At 38.4% G+C, this 15,919-nt stretch overlaps 1 protein-coding gene across 5 annotated transcripts in view; it reads right to left on the bottom strand.

The window, feature by feature from the left end:
- Positions 1-56: 56 nt before the first annotated feature.
- LOC106806467 (equilibrative nucleoside transporter 1-like) overlaps positions 57-15,919 on the bottom strand; it is a 27,860-nt gene continuing 11,997 nt past the window's right edge. For 2 of the 5 annotated variants that reach the window (XM_014808412.1, XM_014808413.1), the window contains exons 2-13: positions 12,077-12,213; positions 8,299-8,380; positions 7,949-8,106; positions 7,508-7,602; positions 6,846-6,896; positions 6,463-6,548; positions 5,955-6,104; positions 5,451-5,582; positions 4,877-4,991; positions 4,090-4,175; positions 3,663-3,862; positions 57-1,260 (exon numbers count right to left, since the gene is read on the bottom strand). In XM_014808412.1, coding sequence (XP_014663898.1) covers positions 1,140-1,260; positions 3,663-3,862; positions 4,090-4,175; positions 4,877-4,991; positions 5,451-5,582; positions 5,955-6,104; positions 6,463-6,548; positions 6,846-6,896; positions 7,508-7,602; positions 7,949-8,106; positions 8,299-8,380; positions 12,077-12,213 — 1,413 coding nt within the window. In that variant the 3' untranslated portion in view covers positions 57-1,139. Of the gene's footprint in view, positions 1,261-2,061; positions 2,212-3,662; positions 3,863-4,089; positions 4,176-4,876; positions 4,992-5,450; positions 5,583-5,954; positions 6,105-6,462; positions 6,549-6,845; positions 6,897-7,507; positions 7,603-7,948; positions 8,107-8,298; positions 8,381-12,076; positions 12,214-12,707; positions 12,761-15,919 lie in introns of those variants that run through there. The other 3 variants (XM_014808409.1, XM_014808410.1, XM_014808411.1) reach the window with 3 other exon arrangements.

Raw genomic sequence — 15,919 nt, forward strand, 5'->3', positions numbered from 1 at the left:
ACGTGAGTCATTTTACTCGCGTGTGCGGCGGATTTTCGTTGAGTAATTTGACGCATGCGTCATTTTACTCGCGTGTGCGGCGGATTTTCGTTGAGTAATTTGACGCATGCGTCATTTTACTTGAGTAAGGGCTTTACTACACATATTCCTCAGATAATCAGATAAAATAACAAGTTTGTAGTTTAGGAAGTTAGCATAGCAGGATGGTACTGAAAGAGAGGGAGAACATATCTTTACACGTTCAGGCATACCAATAAGAACGAAGTGCTGACATGCGTGCGTTTTAGCAGGTTGTTAACCTCCTCCCCCTACAATTGGCCCCTTATTATCAGCAATCGCAGGCTTTCTAGACAATTATTTACTCTGCTTTATCTAAGAAGAGCAGTGACATGACGGTGACTCTTGGGGGAGAAAACCAATAGCTGCAATTCTGATCACAGCTTGAATCAGAGATCGGTCACCTGATTAACCTTAACATCTGCATGCATTTCTGGCTGTTTTTTTATTTTTATCCTGGACGACACACAGAGGAAACCTTTCCCCACCACACCACAAATGGTGCGTAATTTATCCCAAGCATGAAACTTGGTTTATCCCCTTACCCTGTTATACAAGCAATCTCATCTACTTATAGTGTAATACCAAAAATAGATAAAAGTAGATAAATAAAACTACAAAAATCAAGTCTCATATATTTTTGGCAATATATCTAATATAAAAAAACAATGTATGCCCAGCACACACATACACACACACAGGTCCATGCTTGGCCAATTTTCACTGCTCTTACTCTTCTAAATGTGATAAGAAGAATCTTACCGAAAAATAACCATAATGGATGAATCGACTCCAGTTTTACAGCATGTACGTTAGCTGTCACTGGCATATCTCTGCTATTTGTCGAAACACACTGTAAAACTGCACCAAACTGCCCTAACCATGAGTAATCAACTGCACTGATAGCTGCTATTACAATCAGCTGAACAAGATCCAGCCGTGCCAACATGTGTAATATTTTAATGTACCTTTATGGAAATATAACATCAAGAGTTTAAAAAAAAGGTATTATTAGCTCTTGAACATATCGACATCAGCTTCACCTGCTTGTTCTTTCTCTTGTCTCCCTCCCCGATCAGTTCTTATACAGAAATTATAAATGACACTAGCAATATTGAGAACGCTGACCCAACTGCAAGTCCAAAGGTCAAAAACGTCGCACAAATAGCACCCCCTGTCTCCACAAATTGCTGTGGTGCCTGCCTACAAAAAGTAACAGAAAATACCTATGACACTGATGCTCTCTAACTAGCAGCTATTTTAACATGCTCAGGACAAGGTGTAGGTGAGGAATTCACCACTACTGAAATATCATTGTGTGACCTATCAGGTGACAGCTTTCAGAACAAATGTGTCTATACAAAGCCAACTTGCACTAATTACATCACTGGGTGCAACTACACTACATGGACTCTATTCAGATGCAGCAGCAGCATTCCAACTTAAGCACAAACCTGCATATAATGCAAGAAAATGTATTTACATGAGCAGATAGTTATTGAAAGCCCAGACAGTCTCTCCAAACAACACAAAACTTACAATTATGTATACATATGTGTATATACATACTATCATACTCTTTAAAAGAAGCCTCGACCAACGGATTGCCATTTAATGGTGCAAGCAAAAAATTAATTTAATAAACACTTACTATAGTAAGTATATTATCATTTCATCTTGACTTCGTGTATTAACGACTTGATGCGTGCACAAGCAGAAGTGCTAGTGAGGGCTAGCATGCATCGCATGTTGCCGATGCGAGTGCACAAAGTGTGAGTAGCACTCTGTTAGAATGGCCCTTTCAATGGCTATTTCGCTTTAACATAAAAGCCTCAATATCGTATCTTGTTCATTAAAAGAGCTATGATAGCATATGTACATTTATTTATGTGTGCATGTGCATGCATACAAGAGCGTATTAACCTACCTAACACGCTCTTGATGCATATATATGTGTGACAGTGAGTATTTGTTAAACACATACCACACATCTAACACTCAATGTAGAGAAAAGAGGTTTATAGCATACAGCAGGTGAAATGTCACATAAATGCAACAAGTACAAATGCACATATTGAACCAGCAAAAAGACCAAACGACATCATTGCTGAACATATGGCACCAGCTGTGTCTGCATCACTTGGATACACATTCCTGCAATAGGATAAACATTTTAGCATCAGATATTCATATTTTTTCTATACTTAAAAAAGACATTAAAGGTAGCTTCCCTCGAACTTTCAAGCGGCAAACATAAAATGAGGCAAAAATGAATAAGCAAAATTAAGGCAATACGTTCATTCAAAGCTTTTAGACTACAAAGTGAAACGTTCGGGTCAAATGTTTCAAACGCGTTTACCGTTGCCGCTATGCGGCGATTGTTCCGCTCCGCACACTTGCCGTGTTATGTATGTATGAACCATGCTATGTAATATTATACATACTGGCAGGTTATGACCCAATGGTTTTTCTGGTCACGTACTTGGCTAGCTGATAAGGAAAGCGCAACGTTGTTGTTGCTGGGAGATTATAGTATACTGAGCGAGTTAACGAGTGAGTGAGTCGAGAGTTCTGTCAGGTCGCTGTTAGTTCGGATTACGTGTTGTTGGGTTTTTATCACGTTCTACCTCGAAAACAGTTACTGTAAAAATTCTGAAATTAATAACATAAACAGTCGAGGTACCTCTCTGTCTAGACTACAAAGTTTGCTTTCCTAAAATGATTTACATTAAAAGTTATGATATCTGAAAGTGGCTACATTGACTCGATTGAAATGATGGTTGGTCAAATATAAACAATATGGCGCCTACGGAACCGCGGCGAAAAGCGTTTTTCGAGTTGTTTCTTTGATGAGCAATATAGGCTTGATACATATTTTTACAGTTTTATTTTCAAACCTAACGTTCAGTTAAAGTGTAGTGAGTTATTTACTGACATTTTTACAGTGGTTTGTTACACAAATTTACGTGGAAAGTTCGAGGGAATCTCCCTTTAACATTAAAGTGGTTATAGTAAGGTCTTATTGCTTTTAATGGCAGTGGAGCTAGAACTTTGATATTTTTTCTCTCTACCTATGATTTTCTAATTTCAAAGTAGCAGGATATTTCCCAAACGTACTGTAATATAACCTTTGGGAGACCAGACGAGCTAGTGGGATCATAAAATTATAAATGGCAGCACTGGAAGATAGCCGTAGGAAACTATTAAACTGTGACTTTACTTCATGTTGATAATTTTTGTCCTTAAGTCACTCCTAGTTTTCTTTGCATATTTTTAGGATGTTAAAAAAGTTTAATAAAATAAGCACTTAAGAACTGAGTTAATTTATGTTTTTTGTTCATGTGACAAAATTAATTATATTTAAAATTATACACAAGGAAAATTTAGATGCGGGTGAATGAAATTTTGCGATAAAGCCTCGAGGGCGAGTGACACTGAAATACGCAGCAACTAAGAAGCACTGATTCTAACCATAAACCTACGTTGACACGTACGGCTAGGAACTATCAACGAGCGTGATAACTAGGCAATCACTGACAGCTATAATATGCGCTGTTCATTCTCGTCCCACAAGCGAGATCGTCTAACTAAGCAGGAGTACTTACTGTGGTCCATACATCATGCAGAGGGAGGCTAGGTAGCCGTTTGTAGTTGCAAACAGCAGCATGAAGACAACCGGATAGATGTCGGTGTTGAAAATCACCGGGATCGTTCCACGCGGCTGGATGTTGCACAGCAGGAAGAGTGGGATGAATCCCACTCTCAGGATGCACAATAAAGGCAGCAGGTAGCTGCCTCTACGTGGCTACAACAAGCAGTGAGTGTAACCATGGTGATAACAGCTACCCATACAATATTGTACTGGCCCATATTTATTCATGGGCATCTCTTGTGTATTTGTGTTTTATGTGAGGAAACATTTTTAATGACGATGGGCATAAAAGCATGTCCGGACATATATAAATGGGACACGTATTGAAGTATACTTACCAAATTGAAGTATAAACTATATTAGAACAGTATTGCTCTCACCCATTGTATAAACGCTGCAACAACCCTACCAATGAGATCACCCACATTGAACATCAGGAAGCAGTACACCGGTATAAAAAACTGATCTGAAACAGAAACAATCTGGTGTTAAGACTGCAGAGGGAAGGAGTGAGCTGTAACACAACAAAAACAAAAGTGGCCGTGTACAATGACAAAAACCACAAAACAATTGTTTGCACGAATGCTTTTGAGATCAAACGTGTTTGATATTCACGAGAAACATATTTTCTTGAGGTCATGGTCGTTTTCTCTGGACACAAAAAAGGTTATAAATGAGTTTTGCCTCATTGATCAATCAGCGTGTGTCTACCAATCATGTGATATCAAAATGGCAATGCCCATCAAAGAGTGTGGCAAGCGAATAAAGAGGAGATACTGACTACTTAGCGGAAAAGCCACAAAAGCTGTCTTAATAGCAATATCGGGAAGCTTGATATACAGGGTGAATGTTTATTTAAATTTGTGTGACACTGTTGGTGTAGCCATAGATATACACGTACAACACATGTGTTGTGTTGTGTATATCTATGGTGTAGCCAACAATCACAATACAAAAATTTGCCTTGCATGCTGGGTGAAGACAGATACAAAAAACACGCTGTCAAACAAGAATCCGCCATGTACGGCGAACAAAGATAAAAGCAAAAAATTACCGTGTGTTTAGCTTTAGTTTCTATGCACACATTTTCATGGATAAATCTGCAGCATACTAAATTTATGACAACGTTTATATAAATTGAACTGTAAATTGCTACATTATACATACTCGTCCATCTAGTTCCACTATCCTTGTTCACACTTTGTACATTGGATGTAAGAGGAGGAAACAAAGACAACGTCACAAAAAACACCATCCAAACTGACAGAGCCTCCATCTTCACCTGAAAAACACAAGCGTGGTCTCAGTCAACCACCAGTACTATAGAATGCAAACAACACAATTTCAATACATTTATTATAATCAAAACTAAACATTGCAAACAAACCTTGTCCTCATACAATTCGCTGGGCTTGTTTACAAGAGCACACACAAGCAATTAGTATTATATATCCTTGTCATAAATATTTACATGCAATATGTTCCATCAATCGGGCAACATGGTGACCATGAAATTAGCAAATAACCTAGAAATACCTAGATTATAGCTGAGCTACCTCTAGCTTACTGCATTCATTTCGAGAAATCTTCATATTTAGTTAATGCTGTTGAAAAAATCACTGACAAGATAATGTCAGATATGCTTTGAATTTAAAAAAATCAGTTATGTATGATTCATGTGTTTCATATTAAGGCCTTGCCCTCTTATAGTACGCTCTGTTGTGTATACACTTGAAAATACCTTCTTGAATATAGCAATGAAAGGAGGCTTTTCTTTCTTAACACCAATGCCTGAACCTTTAGCCTGTTTAGCTGCTATCAAGTGATCAGAAGTTCTTTCATCTGGATGCTGAAGGTAATAATGGCCAAAATCCTGTGTAAAAAATAAACGATAAATTATGATTAGAAATAGTATACGATTATAAAATACAACTGGTTTCTCATCTGATATGAAAGTCTCAATGTTTTTAACCTACATTAAACATTACTTATTATATGGTAACAGTAACACTAATGCATCTCATGCATGGTAACTAAACAAAGCAGCAATGAAGAGTTGTGGGACTTAAGTGACTACATTGTCACATATAGATCAGGAACACTAAAATTAAATGCGGCTACGTACACTACACGCAGATTACCAAAATTTCCTTGACATATCAGGTACTAGGGCAGTGCTATCACGTTATATATTACACCTCATATACAAAGCTGCCTGATTTGCTGGGCTTTCCAACAGACGTACCGTACGTGGAATGGCAAGGTAGGACACAATTGCTATCAGGATAGCAAACGTGGCTGCCAAGAAATAATTGAAACCACTCTGAAGAGGATCGTCCTGTGTTCCGAGCAAAGTGATGATGCTTGCGAGGGAAGCAAACATACCTGCTATGGCCTGTGGATCGAGATAACCATTGCGAACATTGGACACTATTTAATGTGCCATCAATCTAGCTTTAGTCAAAATCAATCGGCTGTGCAATGACGGCAAAGGTTACCATACAAACTCTTAACACTGAACCACTATTATCTGGCTTATAATATTAAAATAGCTTTACATTATTTCTGCATATTAAAGTTAATCTTAATGACACTATGATATGAGCTAGTGTTGGCCAAGCCAGACACTAAAATTAAGCATGTACACATTTACATTTTCAGTGAGGTGGCTAGGGATGAATCTTGCAGAAATGAGTGGATTACAGAACACCCAAGAATGGGAAATTGCTGCAAGGGGCTAATGAACTGTGTACCTGGCCTGCCATAACTCCGCTCGTATACTTTTGAGGGAAAAAGCCTGCAAGCCCGAACAGACTGGCCTGGATCACAGCACATGCACCTGAAAAACCACAAGATGGCATGTATAAAGCATATATATAAGTATCGACTGAATAGTTTTCAGAATCTCTGAAAGTTATACTAAAACTGACACGATCATTCGTAACGACTTCTTCCCAATATGTTAAGTGGTTATAGACAATGCTGTACCCAAGATAAAATGTTTTTTATCTTTTAGTGAACAACATACAGCCAAAGAAGTTCAAAACGTTTTCTCTTCCATGCAGCGAAATATGAAAGCTTATTGTGTGTGCATGCGTGCGTGTTGTGCATCCAACTATTTGTAATATATACTCACTGCTCAGAATGCCAACAGTCAAAACTGTTATCACAAAAAATGCCACTTGCCCTAAAACACAAGATGAATGAATATTTTACAAGTTTATACCTTGATACGACCAAGAGTTGATCATAGTTACAACGCAAGAATCCTGCTCTAGTTTATGTAAAATTAATCTGTTAAAAATATGAATGTAAAACAAGTGAATATTCTTGTACTAATAAGAATCCGATCTACCATAAAATAGGATCAGGAAGATGCAGGAGCTTCTGTCTTAGGGCATGTTTTCCTATTGTACACTCGCTATATATTTTCTATTCTCATATGACTAAACAATAAAGACTATATATATTATTTCTCCACATGTTGATTTATGTGCAGATGCCAATAAATACTCATCTTGTCTGTAGGCTACGGGTAAACACACAAACAGCGATGTGGAGCACTGCACATACAATACCATTGCAAACATATAAATGCTCTTATCTGAGCCAATACAGTTTATGGTTCAGATTATCTACCTATATCCTAGAGTTATTACTACATATCTCTATCTCTATTAGAGTCTATAAAAACCAAATGTAAGAACAAGGAGCATATAAACGAGAAGAACGGCACACTGAATAAGCAGGATTTAAAAAAACGACGAGTGCTAGTGATTATGAAGAATGTATGCTTACATGAATCAGTGTCCACTTGTGTAAATATCACAGTAAGAATGAACAGCACTACCATTGTAGACATTGCTCCAAACATTCTCACGTTGGCACACAAGCTACAAAAGCACCAACAATCAAATGATTCTATATAGGCCAGACAGGCAGTGTCGAAATAAATAGTAATGGTTTTTAGTGAGCATTCCACAAGTGTGATAAAATAAGACAATGAAATACAAGTGTCTCTACAATGACTGCACTTTTTCAGCTACTGATCCTTACTGATTCAGATGAATTCAACTAATTTATAATTAAGCGTAACTCAACCGAAACGAACTCAACAGCATATCACACGTGTAACGTTACCGAGCTCAACAAATTTGGACCTAATTGCTACAAAGCAGTGCATGCACCTAATGATAAAAACTGCAGGTCAATAAAAAGTAAAAACTAGGAGTCACTTACGTGTGCATGATAGATGATGTGACAAACACAAACACAACGTTAGTCACCATGGATGTAACCGAGAACCAGTTCTCAAAGGTAATTTGCAGGTACGTTTTATCATCCACCTCGTAGATGGAGGCATTGTGTGACGTATTTCGTAACTTGTAGGTGAAATACTAAAAAAACAACAGCATAATTAATCCAGGAAAATAGACCTGACATAGTTGCTAACATTTCAATACCTCCGTACACAATCACTCCAACACACAACTGGCGAAGCATATCTTGACGGAATAACTAAAATACAAACCATTCCAACACTATCGCACTAACGAAATTCAATTATACGTTACTTCCGGAGCACTTGCCTCATTAGCAGTAATGAAGAAATTCCATGGAAGTAGTTGACCCAGTCCCAACATAGTCATCATGAGATAAACCATGTAATACCTGTATAATGAGTACAAATACATCAATGTTGAAAGAACTTCATAGTTGTGTTGTTCACAGTTGTTGCATGCATTAATGTGCACACACCATAATCATTTATCTAAACATTTTATCTAAACATTGACATTATTAGTGTCAAGATGAAATTAAACATAAAAGTTGAACGTATGCAATTTAATAAAAGAAAAAAATCCATTTTACAGGGTGATACTCCATCAGGAGTGTTCCCAACTTTAATGTCTAATATATATGGTCATGGTCATATATTAGTTTGTGGTATAATGTCATTTAGGTTAGGGTTAGGGTTAGGTTTAGGGTTAGGATTATCAATCATTAATCATTAATCATTAATCATTAATCATTAATCATTAATGATATCAAAGTTGGGAACACTCCTAATGGAGCGTTAACCATTTTACAATGTAGTATTGTATTTTAATTATGAATCAGGCATATATTTTCGTACGTAAAATTTATCTTTAGTCAAGTGAAACGGTAAGCATGTTTTTACACAGCTATCACTTGTGTTTTCAAAGTGATTTAAGCACTTCTTTGCAGTTTAGCAATGTTTGGGCTGTTTCAAGTAATACTCCAGGCACACAATGGCAACAGGATAAATACACATTTTTGTGGGTAGAAAAAATTCTGGTGTTAGGTAATTCTTGCTGAAGGGGTCGTTGTCATATCAGGTACTACATATATGTACCCGAGGTACATATATGTATACACAAAGTGTACCAGACTTGTACTACAGAAGTGTACCCTAACTCTAACCCTAACCCTAAACATACCTCATATAAAAATATAAAAATAATACGAAATAACCTCAAACTACCTCAGATACATATATGTAGTACCTGATATGACAACGACCCTTCGTGCGTAATTCTTTAGTGACAGTACATGATAGTACATGGTCCAGACACACGCACCCAATCTCACCTTGCCTCGTCTATACTAAGCCAGATTCATACACCAACAGCACAATTACATGATAACGTGGGCATATAATATTATTTGAATACTGCCACATCTACAGCTCACAACTATGGAGCTAAAAGCATGCAAGTTACACCATGTTATGGACAAAAATGTATGGTCCACATTGTATCTGTACATCGTATCAGTAGTGCATGCACACATGCTGTGAGTTTCATGTACTCTAAACAGTATCTTCGTTACTAATTGAATAACGATACTCTTAACCATGTCACTGTTTATATAGTTACTCCATACACGCTACGGGTGTAAAAGGACCAAAGTATGAGATTGTATCTGTCTATATATGAGCGACATAGCGCAGCGATGGGGCATCTGGATACCCCGCGTTTGCCCGTGCGGAAATCAGTGCGTTATACTCAGTTGGCTTGACCGCTTCGCGCTTGAAAGAATAATACCAAAAAAATCTTAACCTATCTATCTATCAATGCATGCATCCATCCATCCCCATCGCGATGCCATACCCATCCCATCCACTCACCTTGAATCCAATTCCCATTCAATCCCATCCTATATCCCATCCCGACTTCTTCATTGCCACATGCCCGATGACATGCCATTGCTATGCCATCCAATCTCATCTGCCATATCCATTTACCATCCAATCCCAGTTCCATGCATCCCAATCCATGCACATCCCCATGCACCATGCCATACCATCCCAGACCATAAAAAATAATAAGAAATTCACAAAGATTAAAAGACATTAAATACTAACAAATAAAAAAAAAAAAGAGTAAAAAATTAAAAATGATACTATCACTACAAGCAGGTAGGGTAAAGCGGAAAACAAAGGAAAAAGCAGAAAAAATGAAGTCCCCAGCTGGAGCTCGGAACCCGCCGAATCCCGGGGTGGGGGTAGTGAAGTGAGAATGGGATTTCTAGGCATTAGGCACTGTCGGGCGCCGGTTAAGGATGATAAACCGTGGAATTCACGCGTATCATATGCAAACTCGTATGCTGGGAATGAACTAAGAATTTTTATGAATTTTTTAACTCTTTTCTTCAGCCAGAACCAGTCCTCCCAGACATGCTGTATTCTGAAAATATCTTTGTTTGCTCTCATTAGGCTGCGATGTCTCTTAGCTATGCGAGTACACATATCTAATTCGCCGCTGCACGACAACTTGTATATAATACTAGCAGACTAATACGCACGCTACAACGACCAAATCCGTGACTCCTGTAAAATTATAAACTTTCATGTAAGGGACATTCAGTGAAGTAAATATCACTGTCAAACTGATAAAGGAAAACAGCGAAACAAAAAAACCATTTTGAGAGAAAACAAAGCAGCGCCAATTCTATAGTGTAGCAGGGCGTAGGGGAAAAAGTGCCGCAGTTCAGTTGACCACGTTGTTAAAGAAAAAACCGCAATAATCTATCTATCTATCTATCTTATCTATTATCTTATCTATCTATCTATCTATCTATCTATCTTCTATCTATCATATCCTATTTACACTACATCCTATCAATCTATCTATCTATCATCCTATCTATTCTATCTTAATCTATCATACTCTATCATCATCATAATCCTAATCGTCATCCATGCCACTGATCCATCCCATCCTCGCACGCAGTCCATGCCATAGCCATGCCATGGCATCCAGCCATCCATCTCATCTATCCCATATACCCAGGGTTAACCCAGCCCACCCCATGCCCCCCCATCCCCATTCCTCTTCTATCCGCATCCCTATCACCATCCCTTCACCTACTATGCCAATCTCATGGGATCTGATCCGATAGGATAGATTCTATCATCTATCTATCTATCTCTATGTCTATCTATCTATCTAACTATTCTATCTATCTATCTTATCTATCTTATCTGTACTAATCTATCTATCTATCTATCCATCTACCATGCATCCATCCAATTCCATGCCCATGCCAGCCATCCCTCCATTCCATCCATTCCACGCATTCATGCCATGCCATTTAGCCATGTCATTCATCATCCCATCCCTTCATCCCATCCCATTATACCCATGTGGACCCATCGCACCCTCCATCCCATCGTCTTCTATCCCACCGCATCCCATCCATCCTATGCCATCTCATTGGGATCTATCCGATTCCCCACGCAGTATCGGACCCCATCCCCCATCCACTCCAATCCTCAAACAATAAAAAATGAAATATAAAAATATAAAGAACATGAACAATACATAATAAATAATAAATATTAGTAAAAATAATAGTAATAAATAAATTGTAATTTTTTCAATTTTAACTCTTAATGATTTTTAATGAATGTTAGTAAATTATTTTTTACATTTTGAAATTCACGCTGAAGCGGCAGAAGTAGATACTAAAGAGAAAAAAAGTAAATGAGAAATTTTTTCCCCCAGCTCAGATTTGAACCCGGAATCTCGGGTTGTGAAACCGAGCTCCTACAGACTACGCTACGGCGGCGGGTAAAACACACATAAAAAATTCCCACCTACGTGATGATTGAATTTGGACTTTTACAATTTTTTTTTTACTTTTTAACTTTTTTAAATTTTTGTCTCAGCCAGAACAATCTGCAAGACGTGGTGATTCTGAATATATCTTCAGTTAGCGCGATTGAGTGAAAAATCACGGAGAAAAGCGAGGTCAAACAAACACAAGCACTAAAACACAAGATTAGCTGCTTTATAGTAAGGATAGATGGGGAAGTAATAGATACTAGAAACTAATACATACTTGTCAGAGGGAGGGGTTCCAGAATCCGTCCTGTCCAGAAGCTGGTCTGTGACCTTCTCTTCATCGTCGTTGTACGATCCCATGTTGCCACGCAGTTCTTTAACGTCTGATGTGGCTTCACTCACACTCCCAGATTCCTATACGTGCAAGAGAAGAACACGTAAATGTACATCATCCTTTGTACCAAAGCCACGTGGGCAACGACACAAAGTGTATATAGTACGCAGACATATGTGATTGACGACGGAAGCAAATAATGTACTTTTCAAAAGCGGTTAGCGAAGGAACACGTGCACGTTCCAAATCGACACACATTGCTATAGTAACCAGCTATAATGTAGAAACTAGGTACCGACCCACATTTATCCATTTTTATGCAAAATTTTGTTTTTATCAAAGGTTTACATCAGTGGGTAGACGTTTGACTCATGCACACGTGATCTTTCACCCTAACATTCTGTATGAAATTTACTTGTTTTGCAAATACTACCTATTGCGTTCAATGTGATCACAGTTCTATAACTTTTATAGGCATGGCAACAACAGACATAACAATAAGAACTGACAGCAAGTCCATCTCACAGGTCTTTCAGCTTTCAAACAAAGGCATACCAAAATCAGTCGCTCTTACCTTGTCGACGCCTTTCATTATGGATGGGCTATCATACACAAGTACTGAAACCACTGGCAAACACCACCAATTACCATGTGAAATTTATACCAATTCCTGCTTGACTAAATGCTGAAATGACAGCCGAAACTACAATTTCTTTTTGATTCTCACCTTATGAATATCCCTACTTAGGCACCTTGACCTATATATATAGGAACACAAGGTGTAAGCCGCCACTCACGAGTAACACACCATAGGATCTAACGTTAACAGTAAGATTGCACTCCACTAATCTGTATGTGGACCAGAAAATACAAGGTAAAGATAACCTCGTTTATGAGTGCACGCTATCAGTGCCACAAGAAAAATGTCCGAAAACGGCCGGTGCATTATTAGGTCAATTACACCACTATCCAGACTTGAAACTACACGAGCATGTCTGACCGAGCTCACCTTTAAAAAACCCGTCTGTTAAAGGTGAGTTCGGTCAGATGTGCTCCTGTAGTTTGCGAGGTTAAGTGAGGTTATCTTCACCACGTGCTTTCTGGTCCACATACAGATTAGTGGAGTGCAATCTTACTGTTAACGTTAGATCATATGGTGTGTTACTCGTGAGTGGCGGCTTACACCTTGTCCCTATATATAGGTGAAGGTGCCTAAGTTGTGATATGCATATAAGGTGAGAAGCAAAAAGAAATTGTACTTTCGGCTGTCATTAACAATTGAACAATTTAATGTTAAAAACATTTTTCTTGTTTAAGTTTTGACAGCACTGTTAGTTTTTATATTAATTTAGCTCTGATCTAAAGGACACTTGTGAGTCTTTTACTGCTTCGCGAGTACTATATGAGTTTTAACTCCATAAAAAACTTATGGTTCTTACAACATTCAGAACGTTTTACAATTGGATACACAATTTTTTAATTTTTAATTTTCTGATTGTTGCCATATACATTGGGAATAATAGTTGTTTTATGCAACTCTAATTTCTAAACGACAGTTAGACATTTAAAAATGCTGCCTTTATTATTTTAACAAATTGTGATGAAAAATATATACATGGTACTGTTTGAATTCTTAGGGAAAGATCCATTTTAAGACACGTGTCATCCTGTCACGAGAAGAGCAATTACAAAACAAAAGCATACTATATATGAATAGCACTCTAGGATCGATAAAGGCTCACTATAGGTGCAATGTTACACTATGCTAACCATATGATACACAGTGCAATATTCATACAAATGTAATTAAAGAGAAAGCTAAAGATGAGCGGATAAAGGGAGAGAGACGGAATGAGCAAGGGAGAGAGTGGGAGGGAAGGGGAGAAAGGACAGGATGGAGGGAGAGAAAGGGATGCAAAGAGACTAACTAATAGAAAGAGAAAGCATGTGAGAGAGAAAGAGGGATGGAGGGATAGAGCGAGAGAGAGAATGAGATGAGAGAAACCTAACCCTAACCCTAACTCTAACCCAAACTATTGGGGGGGGGGGGAGTCAGTGTCTTTCATAACAGACAAATGTCAAAGGAGATGAAATGATAATATTTTTACTAAAATATTATGCTTACTGAATCACTCCCAGCATGTGTTCACATGATCATCGTTTGTTAATTGTGAAATAAGAAGTTTATTCCTACTGAAAGTTGTTGTTGACCTTTCTATTCGATCAAATTTATCTCTATATGTCTTCGAGATGGTCTCTTGGACTTTGAAGAGTAATCTTTGAGGTTACGAGGTTATCATAGATGCTGCTAGCTGCTAGTAGGCTATACGTCTTGTGCTAAGCTGAATCAGATAATGGCAGAATGGCTAATCTTGCAGAAAATTATACTTATATTACACTTACAGTAGAAATCCAAAAATCTGGACTGCTCTGGGATTGGGTCGCTCTGGACTTTCGGATTTTCCGGATTCTCGGGCAGTAGTTTTAAAATTCAAATTTCAGGAGGAATAAAGAAGAGATAAACAGGTAAATTTTGATAGTTTATTCATTAGCAAATACAGCATGCTTCATTTATCAAAACAAGCAGAAAAATAAAAGATAAAGATCTTATAACTTTTAAAAATAAAGTCAACACTTGACAAAAATGTCAACAAAAAATTTTCACTACAAAAAAGACCGTGTAATGCTTGAAATCATGTTTAAACCTAAACATTTTAAAAGAAAAATACAGTAAACAAATGAAAGTGGAAGTTTTTTTATACAAATTAATTATTTATTTTGAGTTTAATAAACAAACCAGAGTTAAATTTTAGTTTTCGAAAAGTCTGGATTCTCGGGTGGTCCGGACTTCTGGCATCCGGATTTTTGGACTTCTACTGTATAGACTAAGTATACTATAGTATTGTGACCCAGCAAACGCATTAACGCATGACATGTGATAAACTAATCAGTAATCCGGGGTGCTAAACTGTATGTAAGATGTGTGGCAAAATTGTAGACTACGGTAAAACCTTGTTATACCGCCCCTCGTAATACCTCCAATCTCACTTATCGCCGCCAGCTTTATGGCTATGTACAATCCTATATAAACGCATTGAGTAGAACATGTGCGACTCGCTGCGACTGCGCTGCGACTGACAATTTTCCAGTCGCAGACCCGTTGCTGACAGTCGCAGGGGTGCTTATGTCGAACTTTCTCTGCGACGCGATCGTCGCTGCGACTTGCAACCAGTTGCAGAAAATCAGTCGCAATGCAATCGCGTCGCGTCGCAAGGCTGCAAGCCTAGCGCAGACTTGCGACTTTTGGTTGCTCGTCGCTGCAACCTGCAACCGCATGCGATCGGTCGCACGCTTCACCGTGTGTATGCGATTTCGAAGCAATTTCGACTGCGATTCTAGAATCGCAGTCAAAATTGCTTCGAAATAGCATACACACGGTGAAGCGTACAACTGATCGCATGCGGTTGCAGGTTGCAGCGACGAGCAACCAAAAGTCGCAAGTCTGCGCTAGGCTTGCAGCCTTGCGACACGACGCGATTGCATTGCGACTGATTTTCTGCAACTGGTTGCAAGTCGCAGCGACGATTGCGTCGCAGAGAAAGTCCACATAAGCACCCCTGCGACTGTCAGCGACGGGTCTGCGACTGGAAAATTGTCAGTCGCAGCGCAGTCGCAGCGAGTCGCACATGTTCTACTCAATGCGTTTATATAGGATTGTACATAGCCATAAAGCTGGCGGTGATAAGTGAGATTGGCGGTATTACCAGGGGCGGTATTACCAGGGGC

This window comes from Priapulus caudatus, unplaced genomic scaffold, assembly GCF_000485595.1.
Source record: "Priapulus caudatus unplaced genomic scaffold, Priapulus_caudatus-5.0.1 Scaffold162, whole genome shotgun sequence".
Taxonomy (NCBI): domain Eukaryota; kingdom Metazoa; phylum Priapulida; class Priapulimorpha; order Priapulimorphida; family Priapulidae; genus Priapulus; species Priapulus caudatus.